Source organism: Bombus impatiens, unplaced genomic scaffold, assembly GCF_000188095.3.
Source record: "Bombus impatiens unplaced genomic scaffold, BIMP_2.2 scf_0080, whole genome shotgun sequence".
NCBI classification, from domain to species: domain Eukaryota; kingdom Metazoa; phylum Arthropoda; class Insecta; order Hymenoptera; family Apidae; genus Bombus; species Bombus impatiens.
The window spans coordinates 733,066-755,484 of record NT_176499.1 but is presented as its reverse complement, the minus strand read 5'-3'; the positions used below and the strand labels follow the sequence as shown (position 1 = coordinate 755,484).

General features: G+C 34.2%; 1 protein-coding gene across 10 annotated transcripts in view; it reads right to left on the bottom strand.

Annotated features, from left to right (window-relative positions):
- Positions 1 to 4,640: 4,640 nt before the first annotated feature.
- LOC100746246 (protein still life, isoforms C/SIF type 2) overlaps positions 4,641 to 22,419 on the bottom strand; it is a 29,135-nt gene continuing 11,356 nt past the window's right edge. For 5 of the 10 annotated variants that reach the window (XM_012394273.3, XM_012394277.3, XM_012394278.3 and 2 more), the window contains exons 12-30: positions 22,276 to 22,405; positions 16,693 to 16,838; positions 16,344 to 16,611; positions 16,081 to 16,224; positions 15,784 to 15,966; positions 15,232 to 15,486; positions 14,884 to 15,054; positions 14,355 to 14,541; positions 12,903 to 13,169; positions 12,030 to 12,310; positions 11,424 to 11,618; positions 11,085 to 11,193; positions 10,798 to 10,977; positions 10,588 to 10,706; positions 10,310 to 10,486; positions 10,003 to 10,190; positions 8,904 to 9,310; positions 8,604 to 8,825; positions 8,271 to 8,449 (exon numbers count right to left, since the gene is read on the bottom strand). In XM_012394273.3, coding sequence (XP_012249696.1) covers positions 8,271 to 8,449; positions 8,604 to 8,825; positions 8,904 to 9,310; positions 10,003 to 10,190; positions 10,310 to 10,486; positions 10,588 to 10,706; positions 10,798 to 10,977; positions 11,085 to 11,193; positions 11,424 to 11,618; positions 12,030 to 12,310; positions 12,903 to 13,169; positions 14,355 to 14,541; positions 14,884 to 15,054; positions 15,232 to 15,486; positions 15,784 to 15,966; positions 16,081 to 16,224; positions 16,344 to 16,611; positions 16,693 to 16,838; positions 22,276 to 22,405 — 3,808 coding nt within the window. Of the gene's footprint in view, positions 8,450 to 8,603; positions 8,826 to 8,903; positions 9,311 to 10,002; positions 10,191 to 10,309; positions 10,487 to 10,587; positions 10,707 to 10,797; positions 10,978 to 11,084; positions 11,194 to 11,423; positions 11,619 to 12,029; positions 12,311 to 12,902; positions 13,170 to 14,354; positions 14,542 to 14,883; positions 15,055 to 15,231; positions 15,487 to 15,783; positions 15,967 to 16,080; positions 16,225 to 16,343; positions 16,612 to 16,692; positions 16,839 to 17,587; positions 20,544 to 22,275; positions 22,406 to 22,419 lie in introns of those variants that run through there. The other 5 variants (XM_012394279.3, XM_024372522.2, XM_012394276.3 and 2 more) reach the window with 5 other exon arrangements.

Sequence of the window (22,419 nt, the reverse complement as noted above, 5' to 3'; positions counted from 1 at the left end):
ATATATTGTATATACAGCGTTTGGTCGAATAATTCCTTATGAAGAAACAAGAAGAAACTATAGAGTAAAATATTTTCATATAACGCTCCGTTTCAGAGAAAATCAAAATTGAAAATTTATCAAGTATATATACTTGATAGAAGAAAGAAGAAACTATATAAAGTAGCTTATTAATAAAATTTAAAACTTATAAAACAAGCTACCGTTACAAAACTTTTTTCAAAGCATTTTCAAATTTTTGTTCCAACTTAGACAATTATTTTCAGGGACTTAAAAAATGGGAATTCTCCCGCGAAGACACTTAATCCGTACCTGGCCTCAGTGTCAAGTTGTGCACACCTGCGTTCTATCTAGTTTTAATTGGAGATAATAATACACCTGTGTTATGTACTTTGTCCCAGTTACGGAATCATTCTTACTCTACAATATTATTTTTAAATTTTACTCTTGTATATATGTATATATAATAAAATCAGATAGAATCGCAATAAAAGAAAGAGTAATATGTAAGAACGATGAATGGAGTAGAAAAGGAGGTAGAAAAGATACGCATCTTTGATACTGAATAATCATATTTTAATAACTTAATGATTGTACAAATGGATCATTCTTGAACATTTCCGTGTAACCGAGGAACAGTAACAATAAATACAGGAATTATCATAATTATATAATGTTCATTACTAATGTATAATTACACAAAACATAAACAACATGTTTGCACTGCCTTTGCGTATTTATACGTAAGGTACAAGGTTTCTCAATTTCTGATTCATCACACAAGTGTGCATATGTATTAATGACAGGGAAATAATATACGTAGAAAGATTCGTTATATCGTCATTGTATTCTATACTTGTTTTATTTTAACACGACCGGCCCACCCTGTTCCAATTTGTTTTGTATTCATATTAATATTCATATTCATATTCATATTCGTATTCATATTCATATTCATATTCATATTCATATTCATATTTATATTCATATTCATATTCATATTCATATTCATATTCATATTCATATTCATATTCATATTCATATTCATATTCATATTCATATTCATATTAATGTTCATGTTCATATTGATGTTCATGTTCATGTTCATATTCGTATTCATATTCATATTCACATTTATATTCGTATTCCTATTCATATTTGTATCTCTTATATTTCCGTTTATATAATTATACAATAATAATTCTATCGATCTCTCTCATTTCAAATATTCGGATTCACATCCATTCAAAGGCTGATGTCCGTTTATTTTTTGCTTCCCACTTCCTTCTTCTCTCATTTTTCCAACTTTCTTGTCTCATTCCTCCATATACATACACACATACATACAATCAAACGTACACACATCACGGAGCCACGTTTACCGTCTTCACTCTTATTCATTCACTCACTCATTTACTTACTTTTCCCCTTTTTCTCGCATCCCGTCTCTTCTCCCTCATATTTTGTTTTCTCCTTTCACTCTGTATACTCAGTGCCCGTAACAATATCGAAATTGTCGTCGTCACAATTTAAGTACATTATGTTCAACGGTATCGATAAAGTTTATTTCAATAAAATTTCTGGATAATGTCAATAATATAGTATAATAGATGATAAGTACTTGACGATTCACTTCGATTGGGGCGAAAAATATGAAACTTGTTACTAGGCCAACTATGTACCAAGATACGTCTCCGAGCTACAGTGTTGCGACCATTTGCCATTTTTCTCATTGCCTGCGTTGCGTGTTTATTCAATCTTCAGGAACTTTACGATACTCCTAACATTTTTAGGATCCGTTATCGCGCACCAACGGCCTAATTTCTCACAAGCTAAACACACAAAATACTTTGATCTTAATTATTTTTTCGCTTTATCGCTCTTCAAATTTCCGATTTCTTCTTATTCTTATTATTAACAATATTATCGATACTTTTCTTTATTAATACTGTTAACGTGATTATAATAATTATAATTCTCATTTTTCGTTGTACCAGTTTTCCTTCTTTCGAAACAGAAAAAATAATTAATCTAAGATTTCCATTGATTGTCATATAAATATGAATGTATGTATGTAGGCGTAATACGATCTACTGAATGGAATATTAAACACTTATTAAAAACCTTATCACTAGGTTTTTATGTTTGATGGATAAAGTATTTCATATATAACAAACCGATTTAATACTCTGAAAAATTACGAGAAAGTAATATTTATTATTGGACCAATTACTCCTATCACGATTCTAACTCATTCTGTATCGATGTTAATTCCAAATGAATTACAATTTAAAGAAGGAATCTCATTGTGTAGGATAAACAGGATGTCATGCAGATCGAGAAAAAAGGAAATACCAACTTTTGTTCGGAAACGTATCTCGGTAAAATTTATATAATAAAATTTGTGTGTTGTTACATATTTTAATATGTTGTGTGTATGTAGTAGTAGTAGCAGCAGTAGCAGCAGTAGTAGCAGCAATTGCAGTAGTAGCGGTAGTAGTAGTAGCAGTAGTAATAGCAGAAGCAGCAGTAGTAGTAATAGTAATAGTAGTAATAGGATTAGTAATAGTAGTAGTAGTAAGAGGAAGGGGAGAGGTGGGAGTGGTAATAGAAGTAGTAGTAGGAGTAGCAACAGTAGTAGCAACAGTAATAGTAGTAGTAGTAGTAATAGTAGTATAGTGTAGCAGTGTGATAGTGTAATAATGTAACAGTAGTAGTAGTGGTAGTAGTAGTAGTAGTGGTAGTAATAATAGTAGTGGTAGTAGAAGAAGAAGGAGGAGGGGGAGGAGGATATAGTGGTAGTAGTAGTAGTAGTAGTAGTAGTAGTAGTAGTAGTAGTAGTAGTAGTAGTAGTAGTAGTAGTAGTAGTAGTAGTAGTAGTAGTAGTAGTAGTAGTAGTAGTAGTAGTAGTAGTAGTAGTAGTAGTAGTAGTAGTAGTAGTAGTAGTAGTAGTAGTAGTAGTAGTAGTAGTAGTAGTAGTAGTAGTAGTAGTAGTAGTAGTAGTAGTAGTAGTAGTAGTAGTAGTAGTAGTAGTAGTAGTAGTAGTAGTAGTAGTAGTAGTAGTAGTAGTAGTAGTAGTAGTAGTAGTAGTAGTAGTAGTAGTAGTAGTAGTAGTAGTAGTAGTAGTAGTAGTAGTAGTAGTAGTAGTAGTAGTAGTAGTAGTAGTAGTAGTAGTAGTAGTAGTAGTAGTAGTAGTAGTAGTAGTAGTAGTAGTAGTAGTAGTAGTAGTAGTAGTAGTAGTAGTAGTAGTAGTAGTAGTAGTAGTAGTAGTAGTAGTAGTAGTAGTAGTAGTAGTAGTAGTAGTAGTAGTAGTAGTAGTAGTAGTAGTAGTAGTAGTAGTAGACAATGCAATAACTCGAGCAACGGAAAATCTGTAGATCTTAAATCCGCACGCATTATATCTATAATAATCATTAAGTAGATATTTTGTTATTTCTTCTCCATCGTGAAATATTAATCAATAACTTATTATGTACGTACGTATTGTGTGTATATGCGCACGTGTGCGATTATGCGATTACTATGTAAGTGTGTGCATATGTTGCGAAGTGTGCACGTATGTATGGATGTTGAATGAGAAAAAAAAGAGCACGTGGTTTTATAGCATAATGATAATTATAGAAAGTGTAAAGAATTTTATCGTACAGCTACGATCAAGCTTTCAAATTCTATAAATCGGTGTAAAATGTACATCTATCGCTTTTCTGTGATTTCAGTTTGTAGTCTTATTTTATTTTTGGTTGGTTGACAATTTTTCATTTTTTCAAATTATTTCTCATTTTCTTTCTTTCTCTTCATTTTCTTTCCTTTCTTGCTACTCTTCTTCTACTCCTTTTTATTTGTTTCCTATAATTTTTCGTATTTGGTCTTATTTGGTTTATTCTTTCGTTATGTACAATATTCAACAGTATACAATGCTCATTCAATAAGTTTTTTTATTGCCCGCGTGTGTCATTTTTCCTACATGTTCCAAGTGAACATACGCAAACTTCAAGCGGAAGCGGAGCGTAAAAGACGATTTTCAACCATGATCTTTCAAAGATACTTGACATGGATTTTCAAGTTTCGGTAGTAATATGCAGATGTATTCGTATATTCATACCCTCCCCCCCCCCGCCCAGAATATTACATTTCTTCCATTAACTTTTATACATTTTAATCGTTTCTCTGTAAAATCCCTCGAAATAGAGTGAAAGCTAACATGAAATACCTTTCAAAATATTTTTTGACTGAAACTCATAGTCGAACTTTAATGTCTCTATTTGTGTACTGAGTTAAATACTAGCATTTTAATTTCGAGCCGCTGATATAGAAAGATGTTTAAATAAATTTATAACTTAAAATTCAACAAGTTCTTTGATACAAGTTGTTTTTGTAAAAATATTCACGAAACGCGATAAAACAAGCAGGATGCATTACCGACACACGCACACACACACTGACATACTTTTTAGTAAACATGATCAACAGCGTGGTGACCTATCATTTGTAATGTAATTCTACGAATTTACAGAATCTGATAAATGTATTAATAGTATGTGTGATTTTTGCTTTTCGTACAGATAATTACCGAATAAATTTGTTAATACAAATGCGTGCGAGGAGGATTTAAAACAAAGTCCAAGCTTTTTCATTGTACATAATTGCTGCACGATAAACATATCCGTGTATGCAACAAGATAGTGAAACTAATGATGGAATAGTTACCAATTGATTGATCGAATTTAAATTTCTTATGTGCTCTTTTCTCATTCTTTTTTAAATGAATGTCGCGCGAAGTATATCTCGCTACATTGTTGTTTCGTTTCTTCAGTATATTCAGTTTGTTAGATCAAGTATACTGGATGATCGGAAATTTGAAATTTCTTACACAAAGGATTCATATTTAAATCGGTAGTGTCGAACATGAAAAAGATTAATTGGAGGACACGACTAACGAATATGCTGGCATTTTGACGAAGAAAAGAAATACAAGAATAATTTGTTCGACATATGGGCTGTCGTTGGTTGATATGTGCTTCAAATTCACATTTCGTAACGCATCGAACTATTTACTGTTATTCATGAAATTAGTGCGAAATGAAACAAAATGAAGTGGAAACGAAACACGAATTGAAACAAAGTGAAATGAAATGAAATAAAATAAACCTTACGTTAAATTTTTCGTTTCATTATTTGTTTCAACAAGAAATTAGCATAATAAATCTAATAGTTATCTTGTCCGACACAAACGATTTATACCATTGATGGTATCCCTATGAAATGTTTAAAAGAAAATATATCGTATTTTGATTATGCATCCATATATGCGTGTCATTCATATAGATAATATGTGTACACGTACATGTATATATAGGATGATTCCAAGTAGTGTTCAAAAATTTAGGGATATATTTTAATTACCCAATGTATTACTTTACCTCTATCGTTATCGATTTATACTATTTCACGGCAACTCCTTTTTTCTTTTCAAAATAAAAAAAAAAACATGGAAGAAAAGTATAGGATCTATCAGTGAGTGCATAGACATAAGTAAGTTCTTACTTATGTATATACGATTCACCTCGTTTGATATAGATATCCTTAGATTTATGAACAACCATTTACTCCCATCCTGTATACATATATTTTATTTATATACACACACCCACGAGCGCACATACGTTCACGCACGCACATACGTATATATATATGTATATATATGTATATACAGTGACGTGCAAAAATGGTGTGCGGCCACCCTGTAAAACAAAACAAAAATTTTTTTAATTGGACCAAATTGGACTTGTACCTTTTTGAAAAGTTAGAAGGCTTAGTTTACTAAATGACGTGTAAACAAAATTTTGACAAAATTGCAATTGATCGGAAATGAGAAAAAAATAGTAAAAATTGTTCCTTTATAACCCTTTTTTTATCTAAGTCTGTAATGGAAATTTGAAAAGTATGTTTTGCACATTTATGTCAGTTATAAAAAATTTGATCGAAATTGGTTAACGTTCCTATAAGCTAGGAACGATTAAAAATGGTGAAAATCGCAGTTTTTCACGAATTTCGGCCTATAACCGTAATGAATCTAAAGATTCTTACGTTTTTCGATGCCTGTCACTTATTTCTGCATCAACTGAATTCGATGAAATTTTTAACATATATAGTATAAGTGACATAAATTTATAAGAAATAGTGTTTAGAGTTTCATTGCTTAGTGAAATAAAAAAATTGTAAAAAGTGATCTTTACTATTTTCTTCGTGATTCCATTGTAAGTTTTTCAAAATATTTTTTACACATCATGTAATAAGCTAATTCTACTAACTTCTCAAGAAAAGTCAAATCGTTTGAACTAATTTTAAAGAAGTTATTCTGTTCTAAATGATGACTGAATATTTTTGCACGCCACTGCATACGCGTATATGTACAGGGTGATTTTTTCGCTAGCCGACTCAAAAGCAGCGTCGCTAATCACTCTATGGATCATTTACTCTCGTTTTCATTTTACATATATACAACACATAGCCATCTCTGCACTAACACAGTGCCGATATTGACTTTTAGTGATGAATGTGACAGATCACATATACCGACACGGCGTTATCACTGCGGTGAAGCAACGTTTCCTTCGAGTTAACTAGCAAGAGAATTACTCTGAATATATATATATACACATACATATATATATATATGTAGATATAGATATACTTTCTGTTTTCTAATTTACAAGTATTTATCCCTCGATATCATGTTAACTTATATTAGTATTCAATAACAGGGCGTTACGCGTCAAATATCGTTACTTTTTGTGATATTTATATATCGATGTTTCGACGGTATTCCACGCAGACACTTGTTTCACTGATTGCGAACTGTATTATATTAGTGGTACATTTAAGTTTAAACGCATATATATTACCGTAATAATTTTCTTTAATGGTATCAATCCGATACCATTCCGCGTATCGTTACGCTCTTTGTCATTCACTAAGCTAATAACCTGCAAACCTGCAAACCTACAAATCCAGAAATCAACAAATTCACAAATTCATCCTTATAGTTTTAGCGTCGAATATCCTAATTTAGTTTAAGTAGCATTAAAAATAAAGTTTAAGTAACATTAAAAATAAAATTCCCTATAACGAAAGAATGACAATATTGATCGCGTCAATATTACATTATATACAGAGTTTATTATGTTGTATCGCATTGCCGTCCACGCAGAAAAAAACATGAAAATAGTTACATTTACATTGGTTAAAATAGTTACGTTTAACCTAAAAGTGGTTAAAAATTAATCCTTAATTTTCACCCAAATATTTTAAAGAAGAATTACTTCATTGTACGATGCAGTAGTAGTACAAGCATGCAGTAGTAGTAGCAGCACCAGCAACAGCACCAGCAACAGCAACAGAAGAGCCAGCAGCAACAATAATTGCAGAAGTAGTGTGGTAGCAACGGCAGCAGTAGCAGCAGTAGTAATAAGAGTAAGTGGTAGTAGTTGTAATAGTAGTAACAATGATACTAGCAGTAGCAGTAATAGTAGTAATAATAGATAAAGAGAAAGAGAGAGTGTCTTGCGGTATTCGTTAAAATCGTTTACTGCCTGTTAATATTGTTGGTTGAATAACGTATATCTATGCAGTCTACATATATGCGTGCGTGCGTGTATGCGTGTGTGCGCGCACAAGTATGTATGTATGTACTTACTTATTTACGTATGTACATGTCAGTGTATGCGTGATATTTGTATTTTTTAATACAATTAATGTTTGATTTTGATTACAATATGATGGTAGCAGCGAATAGCAATATCGCGTCTTTATTCGATAATAGGTGAAAGATTGAAAGATGACAAAAGAACGGAGATAAGAGTCCAAGTACGATTTGGATACCGCGGGAATTGTTACCAGTTGCGCATAAGACACGTACCGAAACATTCGCCGTTTGTTTCGTGGGAAAGCTTGTTTCCCATTAAAAGCAAAGTTCTCTCCCTTCTTTAAGATTCTCTCCTGTCAAACAATTGAATATCGTTCGTTGTACAGAGGAGTAGCACCAACGACGTTTTATAACGCGTAGCGCGTTTGGAAGACGAAACGAGAAGAAGGAGATGTGCAGGAGGGAAACGCGTAGTGTTAAAGTTTAATTAAGTATTCCGCGTGGGCGGCAAGCGAGCGCTAGTTTTTACAGTTTACACGGTAATTGAGTAGTTATTTGGTTTATTCTGTTGCACGGTTTTTAAACTTAACTCGATGGTTCGTCAATCAGTTAACATCTATTTAATTTAAACGTGGTTATTACAGTTAGATTGTTGAGCACAATTATTGATTTCTATCAGAGACTTTCGGGAGGCGCTATGAGATGAGCTTATATCCCCAAATTCGCTGGCCGACTTACCCTTACGTGGCAACGTCGTAGACTCTCCTAGCGAGGGTAATTCCCGTGGTTTCCAAATCGGCGAACCTTCAACAGATAATATTCAATACAGATATATAATAATATATACATAAAATAGTATACACATGTATACAAGTACAATATAATAGACCATATAACGTAATAAGAGACCTCTCGTTTAAGATAAGAATGCTTATTCGATTGAATATGAACTTCTTACCAAGTTCCTTGACTGCGATCGGCTGATAATTTTCCGGCTGATGAGAAGATTGGATCAGTCTCGCCTGACTACCCGTACTTCCTGCTGAAATTGTTGAAGTGGTGCTCAAAGTCAAATGATTCGGTGTGCGGCCCAAATTCGCCTTCTTCTCACCTAAAAAAGCTTGCGAATCTTCTTCTCCTTCGGATTTTGTTCCTGAATCCATCTCGACTTTCACCTCTCCTGTGCGTTAAAAATAACGTTCCTCCATTCACGTAAGAAAAAATTAATTATATTCGTGTCATAACAAACAAATCTCACCGGATGTATCGCTGATAGTCTTGCTTCGGGAGCGAAATGTTGTTTGCTGTTGATTGATTGCGCCTGCTGGCTCCTCGGTATCTTTATCTTCGGAGCTTTCATGCTCTACCGTTTGCTTCGATTGGCTATATTTTCGTTTTACGTTATGGGAAGTTGGCAATATTTGCGGTTTAACCGTTTTTTTCGATAGCGTACCAGTATTTACGGCGCTACTGTTACTGCCATTTTGTCCCTGGCTTGCCGACTGTTTCTCAAACTTTTCAACATGTCCAGTTGACATTCGTGGTGAAATGGTAATCGGTGGTTGGCTCAAGTTCTGTTTCGTCGATGGTATACTCATATTTCGAACCGATTCTCGAATAATTTGACGTATCGTCCTCAAAAATGCATTTCTGAATTCTGTTGTGCTAAGGAAATACATAAAGGTAATATATGTATAAATGTTACACATATTACGTACAATTTCGATTCTAATCGCTCTAGAAATCGTTAGCTGGTAGGGTATGCAAAAATCGGCTTTACCCAACCAATGTCAGCAGTACATACCGTCGCCTAAAAAATACTCGAATTCCGAACATGGACCAATATGATACGAGTAAAATTGACAATGCCCACCATTTGATGGGCAGTTTGATGGGATTATTATCTTTTTGCGAACTTTACCAGGTTTGAAATAAAATATGTGGATATTAATAAATCCATGTGGGCAGCGTCGCGCTAAGTTGTTTCTGTGTTAATCTTATTAACACAATTAATAGTTCGTCGTTCGCTATTCAATTGTTTCTTCGAACTTTACCAGTCAGCAGTGTATAATACTGACATTCCTCGGGCAAGGCTGATTACGCACACCCTGCTGACTGCGCCCGTAACGTAATATGAAAATGTTTGTTAAGTAGTATAGCATATGATACATCACGCGTATATACAATAAAAAGTATATACCATACTTTTATATATACATACATATATAAAATGTACCTGACAATGATGTGTAGCGACAAATTAATGCAGGTAAATTCGTCGGATGATGCGGTGGTTCAGGGCAAAGCGTGTATGTTTTAAAACTTTTAATTCAAGAAGAAATACCGTTAGACGATACCTGTTAGAAAGCACGTATACTTTCTCCGATCTTCTCTGTAATTGACTTCTTAAGTGGATCAATTCCCACAGGAAATGAGATTCCATATCTTTGGCGGAACTAGCTCTAACTTGTACTTCCGTTACAGGAATTAATACTTGATAGCGAATTATTTCTACCTCACTGGAATTCGCTTTAGTGGATACCCCCTGATCAAAATATCATTAAATTTATGATATGTGTCCAGATATATATATTGTATATAAGTATACATATAAATAAATTTTTATGTTATTTTTAAGATGAAAGAAGAAAATAAAAAAATTACCATAAGCTTCTTCTTTTGTCTCAACCTTTCTTTACACAAGAATACGACAGCAGACTTAAACACAAAACACATTGCGTGCAGTTCCAGTCCTTTCTTGATTTTACCAAGAAAGTCGGAAATATTGAGCCATTCGACCCCTCCATAATATAAAAGATCTCCTGGACTTAAGTCGATCGGCTGGCGAGATAGCATCATTGCAAGATACGCATAAAATGCAAAATATAGAATATAAAATCTGGAAGTGGAATGCCTTTGAAAGTTTATTATATTTTATTTACCTGTTTGCAAGACTTTTGATGTTGCCTGAACAAGTGATCAAAGATAGCTCCGTATTCTTCGTGAATCCTTTGCATTTCATTGATGTGTTCTGCTACTTTCTCCATTCCTTTTAAGGCTTCTGTACTCGTGATAAACAATTAATATTAATTTAACAAGTTTGTGTATATATTTATATAGGGACAAACATTTATAATAATTGTCTCGTTTACCAATCAAGTGCTGGTGCTCTTCACTTCGTTCGTCAGTTAGGTTTCGAAGCTGTTGTAACAACAACGGATATTTCAGTATTCGTTGAATAGGTTTTATCAAGTATGATTCTAAAGTCGACGAGTGTTGCTGCCTTGGATTGCGCGCTTGCAGGAACTCTTGTAAAGCTTGGTTTCCTTCATCTAATAAAAGAAAATAAAGAAAAGTTCATTTAAAGCATTTTTTTCTTCATTTTCTTAATAGAGTATAGATAGATCTTAATAAAGAAGAAAATCGGAATTTTACTCACTTGGATGTAAAACCTTTTGTGCTTTTGAGTGGCTAGCACAAAACGAACTGTACAACTTGAAATGATTTACGTAATATAAGAAGGCACTTCCAATAGAAAACAGGACACCCTTTGAAAAAAATATAGATAATTTGCACATTGTACAATACAAATACATATAAATCTTTTACTTCGTACTTCTTTTACGTTATTGTTCATACGTATGTATATGTGTATACTTGTACGTATGTATGGTAAAGAGGAATACACGTATACCCATACATACAAATATTCGATAAAATAAATACAATAGATAGCAAAGGTATAACCTTCTTATTGCAGATCATCAATATTGCATACCTTAAATTGACTAGGATGGTCGAAATTATTGAAATCAGCTTCCATCTCGATCGCATGATCAAGATTTTGTAGAAACTGTCGTTGAAATGTAACAATCTCTTGTATGTTCCCAAACAATGCGTTTATTTCTGCATTCGATAAGAATGTTTCGCGTTTAAGGGGTTCTAAGTAGTTCTCCAGCAAATTATTTAAGTTCTGAAAAAGTATTTCATTTGTTCATGTAATGTAATACCTACTTTAGTTATAAATATTTTACGCTACAATATATGTATATTATATATACGTATGTATCATATGTTTACATAATGTAGAGTGCAAATCTTCTAAGATTGAGATTGAGATTCGATTTTAACCCTGCTGCATTTTTCTGGTCATTTTCGAGTCGATTGTATTTTTTTAATGTTACAAAATACCTCAAGTTTAGAAAAATATGACTAAATTTTTATTAGCATGCACGATTCTTTGCTTGAATTTTATGCGAAACATTTTCATAGATCTTGTTATTTGTCAACGTGGGAACGAGATTGAAATATAAAAGTTTGAGGATCGCAGCAAAGTAAAGCGTCACATAAATACAATTTCACAATAAGTTGTGATCAAACGCACCTTCACATAAGTACGTTCAGTTTCAATTAATTCTAGAATAACTTTCTTCAATTTCTCAGCATCGCTTAATTGCCGACTCGGCGTCATAGCTTGAGAATGAGAACTAACAACACTTCCAGTGGGACTAGATTTTCTTGTTTCACCAGGTGATCGACAGATACCAGTTACTTGTTCGGCGGTTTTCAATAAGTTTTCTATTTCGAATGAATTTGTGCGAGATGTTTGTTTGCCATTTTCCATGTGAGCTGCTGACGTACACTCCTGTGCGATACTTTCTTTGCCTACATTCACCGACATACATATATGAGTATGCACAGATTATGTATTTGTAATAATAATTTATTTGTTAATTTTATTTTATTAAATTATTAGATAAATGCTGTATATTTTGTAACAATAATTCGACGCTTTATAGTATGGATAAAATTAACTAAAAATCTTTTTATTAAGAAAGGAAAGAATCACTATTATGCTACTGCTACTGCTACTACTACTACTACTACTACTACTAGTATTGTTACTGCTACTGCTACTGCTACCGCTACTACTACTGCTACTGCTACCGCTACTACTACTGCTACCGCTACCGCTACCGCCACCGCTACCACTTTCGCTACTACTACTGCTACTTCTACTGCTACTCTACCGCTACTGCTACTGCTACTGCTACGTTACCGTTATTGTACGAAAATGCATACAGTAGGAATAAAAGTTAAAATAAAATAATGTTGTATGTCCTAAATATTTTTTCTCAGAAAAGTTATTACAAGCAGAGAGAGAGAGGGGTAATAGAAGAAAGGGACTGAGGAAAATATGGAATAATGTTGAACAAAAAGTGGAAAATAAACTGTTCAAGTAGACGAAAATCCTTACTCCATCCGGGGGCTGGAACGATTAAACCGGAAATCATTTCTTCGCTTATAACCGGTGGATCAGAAGGTGGTGGCGGGCAAACCAAACTCTCGATTATGTCATCGGTGACTCTCATTATGCCTGTAAGATCTGGTGGTTCAGTTCGCGAAGATCTCATCATCATACATAGACCAACTTCTTCTTGCAACACACTTTCCAAGTACATCATGTCTAAATCGCTTACTATTGCACCGTTAATTACCATGATCTCGTCTCCTTTAATGATTCCTAAAAAATGTCAAAATAAAAAAGTATCACGTTAGAAGTTTAATTTGAAGTCCGAAGGAACATGTGAAATTTTTAAAAAATGATTAAAAAAGAATAAGAATACGTATTATCATTGTTAATTTTGAAAAATACACAAAAATTAAAATGCGCTGCATAATTTATAATGTTTAAAACATGATTTTATATTATTTATATTATATATACGTAAACTATCTAGGGTTCAAGTGTAATAGGGACTTTCTCTGTCACGGACAGCACGACTTTCTTTGTTTCACAGACACAGTGACTTTCTTTGTTTTAGGGGCAACCATTTTGAGAGACATTCATTTCCTAAACGGACGGATAGAGAGCAACATCAGAGATAGACAAGATCACAGAAGAAAGAATAATTATTTAAAACATTGAAGATTGACGGCCAAAGATCGGTAGCACAGGACGTTGAAAATCGATTCTCGATTTTCAGGTATTGCACAGAACTTGTTATTTATTGTTTACTGTTATCGATTGGTATTAATTGTTGTTTACTCCTGTACTTCATTTAAGTATTTTCACAATAAACTCGATTTTCAGACTTCAAAATCGATCACCTGAATTACCCCGAGGTTTACGACATTACATATATATATATTATTGAATAATATATATATATTATTTTATATCATTTATATATCATATAAATATGTACATTATGCATGCCTTGCTTCGTTAAAGAATATAAATCTGTATTTGCTCAGTTAATGGGGAGTACAATACAAAAAATCAATGTTTTTCAATGTCACTCTCTACAAGATATTCTGCAGATGCAGACAAAAAAAAATCTGATTAAGGTCACCCGACTTTGTGTTTCCACATGTATCTCACCTTCATTCTTAAATTAGATCAAAGAGGGATGGAAAGAGAATCTTGAGCTTGCCTGACTGATCTCCTATTTATATTACATCAAGCAGTTTTATGGAAAACGATGCGAACGTGCAATTTTATCGAATTTTCCTCTGAAGAATGATATATTAAGTTCGAGTTTACGAGTATACGTGTTTATTATGCTAAACGAATAAAAATAAATAGTTGATTGATTTAATTTCCATATCGTTAATGGTTATACTAGTAGAAATCTTGATTTATAACAATTATAACATAACTCACAATGATAATCAGTTTGAAAAATGCGTGTATCGTTTTACTTACCATTTTGCATTGCGACGCTCTTATCTTCAACCCTGCTAACGTAACAACACAATTCATCCTGCCGATCAGAATTCTCAATTAATTCTGCCTCCACCGAAAAGCCCCACATTTGTTCAAGAGTATTCCTCTGTAGCTCTACTTGATATAAGATTTTTGCGCAAACTTCAACGATCTCATGAGTGTGCAACTGAAATATATGTATATTTACTTAGATATGCTATAAATATGTAATTACTTCATTTATTCTTCGTTTACAATAGCCTCACAATTAGTAATTAATAATTAGTCATTATTATAAATCAGATAGTACTTTATTTCTAGTAACAATAAAACAAAGGGATAGCCTTTCATATAAATAAATATGTTCGAAATCAAACTTCTCGATAGAGAATTTTGCAGTAAGAATATATATATTATATGTATAATAAATTACTAGAAAATGATTACGTCAGTTCAATTAGACCAAGGAAATATCGACAAATAAGCGAACGGTTTAATTCGTAACATATAACATGACATTAATACTTACATAAGTTTCTATCATGTCCGTTCTATGTGGTACAAAATAATTATGATCTTCCATGTCGCGTCGTTTTTTTACACGAACGAAATGTTCCATCGGATTAAGGTTCTTCCTGTTGCAAGCACTCGCAAGGAATTCCTCTACTGTCATAGCGTCACGCACAAAGACGGATACCAGCTGAAAATAGAAACGTAGATAAATGTGAAAGAAATTATCTTAATTTTGATGATGTCAATTGTACAAAGTTACCGTTACAATTTTATATTCTTTCTAACTATTTCAATTACGAACATTCATAGATAGATTGGTATACTTTTAAATATAATATTACAAACAATAATTAGGGTCGCTTACCTGATTTTCCGGCACATACACCTTCACGGTTTTCTCATCATCTCTAGACGATATTTGAAGGGATCTCCTACTCGATCCACTATTGGATCTCGATAGTAACGGTGGTCTTCTCTTGGTAGCTCCTCGTCCTGCTAGTAGATTATTCAACAACGAAGGACTTCGTGCGCAAATAAAAGCATGAAACGACGATACGGTAAAGACTCCTAATTTGTTTAATGTTTGCTTCGTAGCACGAGATACGTGCGTCAATAAACTCTGCGGAGAAAATAAAAGATTTGAATCGAGGTGATTCTCGTATCGGAATTATCGGCTGCCCCTACTAATCTAGCGGAAACTGGCTCGTTGAAGTTTTACAAGATTCTATTTGCGGTTCACGGTGGTCGATACAAGTTTCCGATTCTCTATACGGTCTATAATGAGTATAAATTATGCACGTTAACGTAACACACAAGGATGTTTTACAGACTATTTGCGTATCATAGTCGAAAATTTCATTTAGTCATTACATTTATTAAAATTTTATTATGCTTAAATCAATATACAGATACAAACCTTTGGGTTTGGTAATTCGCCACTCTGTAAACTCGCCATATAGCATCTTAGTCGGAATTGCTCACAATGAAGTCGCTCCAAATTTTCTTCCCATTGAACAATTTGATTATTAATCTGCTGTTTTGTTTCTACATCGGATACAACAGACTGCTGAAGATCCGCCATGTGTTTTAGTTTATGATCCTAAAGAAAAGACGATAGAGACGTTTAAACGATTTTCCCCAACTCTTCCGCTTGATGGTCAGAAGGAACATAAATTAAAGCAAAGTAATACATAGCTATATCCGGTCCGCTTACCGATTCTATCGCTTTCTCTAAGCGAAATATTTCTTCTTGCAATAAATGAAGGGTTCCGGTTTTACCACGATGACGTGCAAACGCAGCGGCACATGCTGAATGTATGCTGTTCACCCAGTTTTCGAGTTCCACTTGACACGGTGCCTAGTATATAAAAGTAAGAAAGGACTTACGATTGATAATCGAGCAATATATATCGATAGAAACTGTATTATCCAGTGTATGACACGATAATTCGTAATGGTTTCGCAATATGCGCTTACCTGGAATAAATAAGCATCGCCGAATGCGGTGCTCAAGCAAAATATGTAATCCCGTTTTGGATGTTCCGGAATTGGTTGCATTATTGCACCATCGACTATAATCAAGTGTTTTGGTGCTGCCTCCATGGCTCTACTTTCTTGCGAATCACAAGGATAGAAGAGAAGGGTAGTTCCCTTTAAGCAAACCCAATAACCTTTCCAACCCCTCTTCCTCGCCAGCTCGATTTGATGCTTCTTTCGTAACAGCCATTTTTTCACGCTTAAAAATCTGCAATTTGATATTTGTGTTAAATTTACGTTAGAAACTTAATGTATGTTTCTCTATTACAAAGCTCTTCTTTCCGCTTACCCAGCTTTTCGAACTGCTCCCGTGCAATTGAACGAAGCTGCAGCGGTACCAGTCTGTTTTCCTCGATATGGAGAATTTATGACACTTTCACCATCGTCGTCATCGCTAACGGCAGTAGTTAGCGACATTTTATCATCGTCTGACATCTACAACATTTACCAATATTACTATCTGATTTGTCCACTTTCTCCACTTCAATGAAAAGGAATGACAAGAAAGTATGTATATACATCGTTTTCAATCTCAAATGTACAATATTAAGTGGACATTTTACGAACTATATATATTTATAAACATAATTTTTATTACGATCGTAAGTGCAATCCAAGTAGGGTTGGCGTATAATCAAACGTAAACAATTTCTCAAACTGGAACAGAATAATCAGGATCTATGTGTGTGTGTATGTGTGTAGAAAAGACGATGAAAAGAGCAAGTGATAAAGAAAAAGAAGAAACAGCAAAAGGATGTGTAGAACATGTGACGAGCATAAGAACTGATGCTTCTCATGTAAGAATAAAAATGATATTATACACCAATTACGAATATTAACATATCAGAAATGTTGATACTTGTGCTATATACTTACTTTATATGTTCTACCGTTTTACGTATTAGCATATTTATTTAAATATAAAAAATGATCGTATACAACGATACATTGTGGAAAAAATGAGTAAAGATACGGTAAAAATACAGTAACTGCGGTGTATCAACGACGGTATACATAGTTATTGATTCTCGTAACGATATATCGGTAAAGGTAACAGCAACGATAATGGTAACGGTAATAACGACGATATAACAGTAACGATAACGGTAACAGCTACGATAACAATAATAGGTACTAATGAAAACAAGATTATAATAATAACGCGGAAACTCTGGTGTCTCTACCTTTTTAGCATAATTTGTCATACCGCGAAGCTTTTCGCGTAATCCCCAAAAGCCTTCACCAGCCCAAAAACTTACGACTTTTTTTAGAAAGTCGGCGTTGCAAGCATCCGCTGTCATATGCGGATGGTAATGACAGTAGCAACCTTCCTTCAGGAGCTTCATATTTTTCTTGGCGGTGCCGTTTATCTTGAACATGATCTCTTTGCGGGCAATGCTGAGACCGTGGATGTAATGCTGAGCCCAGGTGTTCAAAGCACCGTTAATGATCCTAAGCAACTTGTAGTAGTAACCGTCACCGAGACCAAAGTTGACTTTTTCTCGAACGTTCTTGTAATTAAACCAATACAATTTTCTCGTTTCATTGATACATATTACGCTGATGGTGTGCCTTTTGCAAAGGCAAAAGTACTTTCTGCAATGTTTTTTGTGAAGTGTTTTCAAATCTGTATAGCTGCTACTCGGATTCAACAGATTTAAGGTACTATTCATGCACTTGATCGACCATCTCGGTTCTACCATTATCGTATATACTTGATTACGTTGATGCTTTTGCTGAACCGAATCAAAAGATTTTAGATGGACGAATCAACGAGAGAAAACGAACCAGCTTTTCCTAAACAGTTAGTAAGCAAGAGTAACTCTGATTCGAATTCGTCAAAATCATCGTGTTCACCTCGACCTGTTCGTTCTTTTTCCCCATCGATGCCTTTATTGTCGTTTGGACGGTGGAAGAATAGACAACGTGTCGTTCAATCGTAGATTTGAAAGATTCCGTTCGATTTGGATTCCTTTGTTAATTTGATTCAAGCTCGAACATGTCTAAAAGCATCCTTCTATAGAACATTTCGTATCGCGTTTCTCTTTTACGATTCTAAACATGAAAGAATATTATTTGATTGGCAAACGTTGCGTTAATCATTGTAAGAACTGATCACCTTGTTATCTTGAAACTCGATGCTTAAGGCATAAATTCTTCCCTTCGGTTGAAAATTTGGACAATCTTTTTAGTAAAAGTGACAGCGTATGGCTCCAACAGTTTCCTGAATAGATGTAAAATGTTAATTACGAATGTGCATACAAAATAAAATAGGCACAGTCGTCGTGCATTGTGCATTTTCTGTGAGCATTAGATTATCGCTCTGACAGAAAGAGCTTTTTAACCATTAGTCCAAAAGCCTGTAAGAGCCACGTAGCCATGTAGAGAAAAGACAATAGAAACGACGAAAATAAAAGAAGCAAATCCCCTAATCGATTTCAATATTTTACACCTTATAACAATATATTTGATATTTGTCACAAAGGACAGAAGCAATCTTGTCGCTACGTTTTCATTACATAGGAGAAAATATTATAATACCACCGTTGTAAGATGAAAATCTTCCGATTATTTGTACATTTATAATCTCTACTTAAGGCAAACTGCTTTTGCACTATACAGATCACTACTAGGATCCTTTTTATGTGATTTTCTGTTTCGTAAAACTAGAAAGAATCTGTTTTAGAAAATCGACAATTTCGCGGATATACCGTAAACTTGTACTTTATGTGTTTTTTTTATATGCATATGTTTCAACAGGGATGCCCATTTCATCCTTCCATTTGATTTTATTTTTCAAGGTACATGCAGAAAGAAACGTTCCCTCTCTCTTTCTCTCTCCCTGCTCTTTTCTCTCTTGAATAAGACTTTTCTTTCTTTTAATACTTTCATCGATCTTTTTTAAGAAGCGATAATCAAATCCCGGGGTGATTAATAAACCGAAAGGATTATTCTAAAAATGTTCCTTTTTCTTGGTAAGTGGATAGGTTTCAAAGGTAAATATATAGAATACTTTTGCAATATATGCATAGAAACGAACTCTCTGTATAAAAATATGTTGCATTTCTCAATATCACGTTCTCTTTAGCGTTTTATATATACATACAGATATTCTATTCGAACACCAAATACCGTATCTCAGTTTAAAAATTTCTGTTTCTTTTCGAAATTATTCTTCCTTTCTATTTTCATCCGCATACGTCTGTTGCCTTTCCGTTATCCTTTTTATGTATTCTTTATACATATCCATATTTCTCTTCTACACTTCTTCTCTTTTCCAACTCAACTCTTCTTTTTCTTTGTACTTCAGAACAACATTTGTTAGAATGAGTTTGTTTGTTAGCTCATTACCTGCTTTTCTAATTTCTCTAATTTCTCTAACTTATAAATCTATGTATCAACTATTTTGGAAAATCGTTGCTAAGCGAAACGGAGCAGGGAAATCAAAGTAATAAATATACCAGGTATCTAATCATTCAATGTATGTATGAATAACTAAAACTAGTCGAAGAACTTGATGTGTAGTTGTTCTTTGTCAACAGCACGTGAGCCCGCACGTGTCAAACGATTGTTTTAAATGTGATTCTTCCAGAAGGAAAATTTCTATACGAGGTACCAATGAAAATATTCTTGTCCGTCGCAGTTCTTCTAGTGGAGTTGTTCGGTGTGTAGCTGTGTAGTTGTGTAGGTGCTACACAGCAAACCGCGGGTTCGGATATTTTTCTGAGAAAATCTTATTTGTTCACTACCGATTTGGATCTTGTGCGAGTAACCGAAACGTTTTCCTGTTCAACAACGTATGATAACAGAACTTTGCGTGTACGGCCAATCTTCAGAAGTGTCACTAGTATCTCCATTCATTGTGAAATGCGCGTGATATTCCGTTGGACAGACTCCAGACGGTATTGGTCCTCCGAATCTTGGAGAACCGACCGCTAATTGTTAGCGAGCAAACGAAATGACCACTTTAGTGACCAGAGAAATCGATCCTGATTTCTCTGAGCTTATTCGCTGAGCTCGATAATGATCGAGCTCACTTCTTGACTTTACGCGAACGAGCAGTGAATTAGTGGGCCGCAGCCACGAACGTGAGTTGCTCCCGACTGGGGCGCTGGAGAACAGAGAAGTGGAGCTGCTACCGCGAGGGGAATCAATACCTCGCTCGCTCGCTCGTTCTGTGGAGGCCAAATGGGGGCCGGGGTAAGCGGGGTAGTCGGGGTAGTCAAGATAGTCGGGGTAGTCGGGGTAGTCAGAGTAGTCAGGCTACTCGGAGTAGTAGGGATAGCAGTAAAAGTAGGGGAAGGAAAAGTTGGCAAGGGAATGCGAAGAGGCCGGAACCGTCGGGGTTTGGAATGGGAAAATGGGTGACAGCACAGAAAGCGGGTGGGAAAGCGCAGTGGGAAGTAGTCTGTAGGGAAAAATGAGTCGTAGATATCGGTACTAGCTGCTGTTGTTGCTACTGTTGCTACCGTTTCTGATATCGTTGCTATTGCCGCCATTATTGTTGCTGCTACTACTTCTACAACTTTTAGTCAAGTAAAGAATACGTTCCGAAAATCGCGGTGCTCTCCTTTGCGCATTTTACGAAGAAGAAGCATCAAATACGATGCAACATAATCAATTGTAATTATCGATATTAAAAAAATTATAGTCTTGTTTTGACATGCTTGCGTTATCAATCTCTAGGTGTAGGTAATACATATATATTTACTTTACATACGCACACGCCTGAAATAAAATTCGAGATAATAATGTTTAATTTGGCGGTTGTAATAAGTACGAAGGCAAAATAACGTTGAAGGTATTCGAAAAACTATTTAAATATATAATCAGTCCACTTCCTCCGCTTTTCTCTTTTAAATTTTTCCATTAAACATCAATTTATGTTATATACATCATCTACATATATAAATGAATGTTTTTCTATATGAGTATGCCATTTAGGATGATGATATAATGAAAGGAAGAAATCATATGTAACTCGAATACATGTTCATAACAAAGCAATACAAAATTAATCCCTATCTGTTACTTTCTTTTCATCTTTCTATTCATCTAAAACTGATGTATCGTATTATATTGTGTTCTATCGTGTTATATCGTAGTACAAAGTAATAAAAGAAGGGAAAGAAGCGACATTGTGTACCATCAATGTTCAAGTACGATGCATAGAAATAGGCTGAAAGGTGACTCGTGCAAAGCATGTGTAGGCAGGGTCAGTAGGTTATCGACGTTTAACGAATAGATACGTATTTTTTTAGTACGTATAATTCTCTCTAACTGGTCACTATAAAAATACATTCATTCACACGTATTATATTTATTTTATGATCAGATTATGAACAACAACCGATACAATATCACGAAAATGTGATCATTTATTATCTACACGTAGGTCAAATTTATATAAATGAAATACACAGGAGAAAAATGAATGACTTTCAAAGAATATCGATAATGAGTATTATCCGATTCGAGACAGGGAACTGTTCTTTACTTTACTCCAATTATACGATTTATAGTTTTTAATAAATATATCTATCTTTTTGAAATTACTGTATATATACATACACACACACACACACACACACACACACACACACACACACACCTTATAAACACTATATGTCAATCTATTCTATCACAGTGTAACGAAAATTTTCGATAAACGAATTATCCTTTTTGATTGCATAAAATTTAACTCGATATAATTATTGTATTTTATTTGTCTGTTGTCAGTTTGTTATTAATCAAGTATCTGCGTTTATATTTTTACCTTATAAAGTGCAGCTAAGTGAAGCAATAGTGAACTGTTGAAGTGGGATATTGATATAAAAGGGTGATAAGGTCGACAACTACTTAGGGGACTCACCTCTGAGGACGTCAAGTAGCAAATTCTCGAGTCTGTGCTCTCCAGTGAAGCTTGTTGAACAATTCCATATCTGCCATCCCGATCGGACATATAATCCGATCTCACGCTGTCTTGTCTATCAAAAGTTCCTCTGCAAAATTCGAA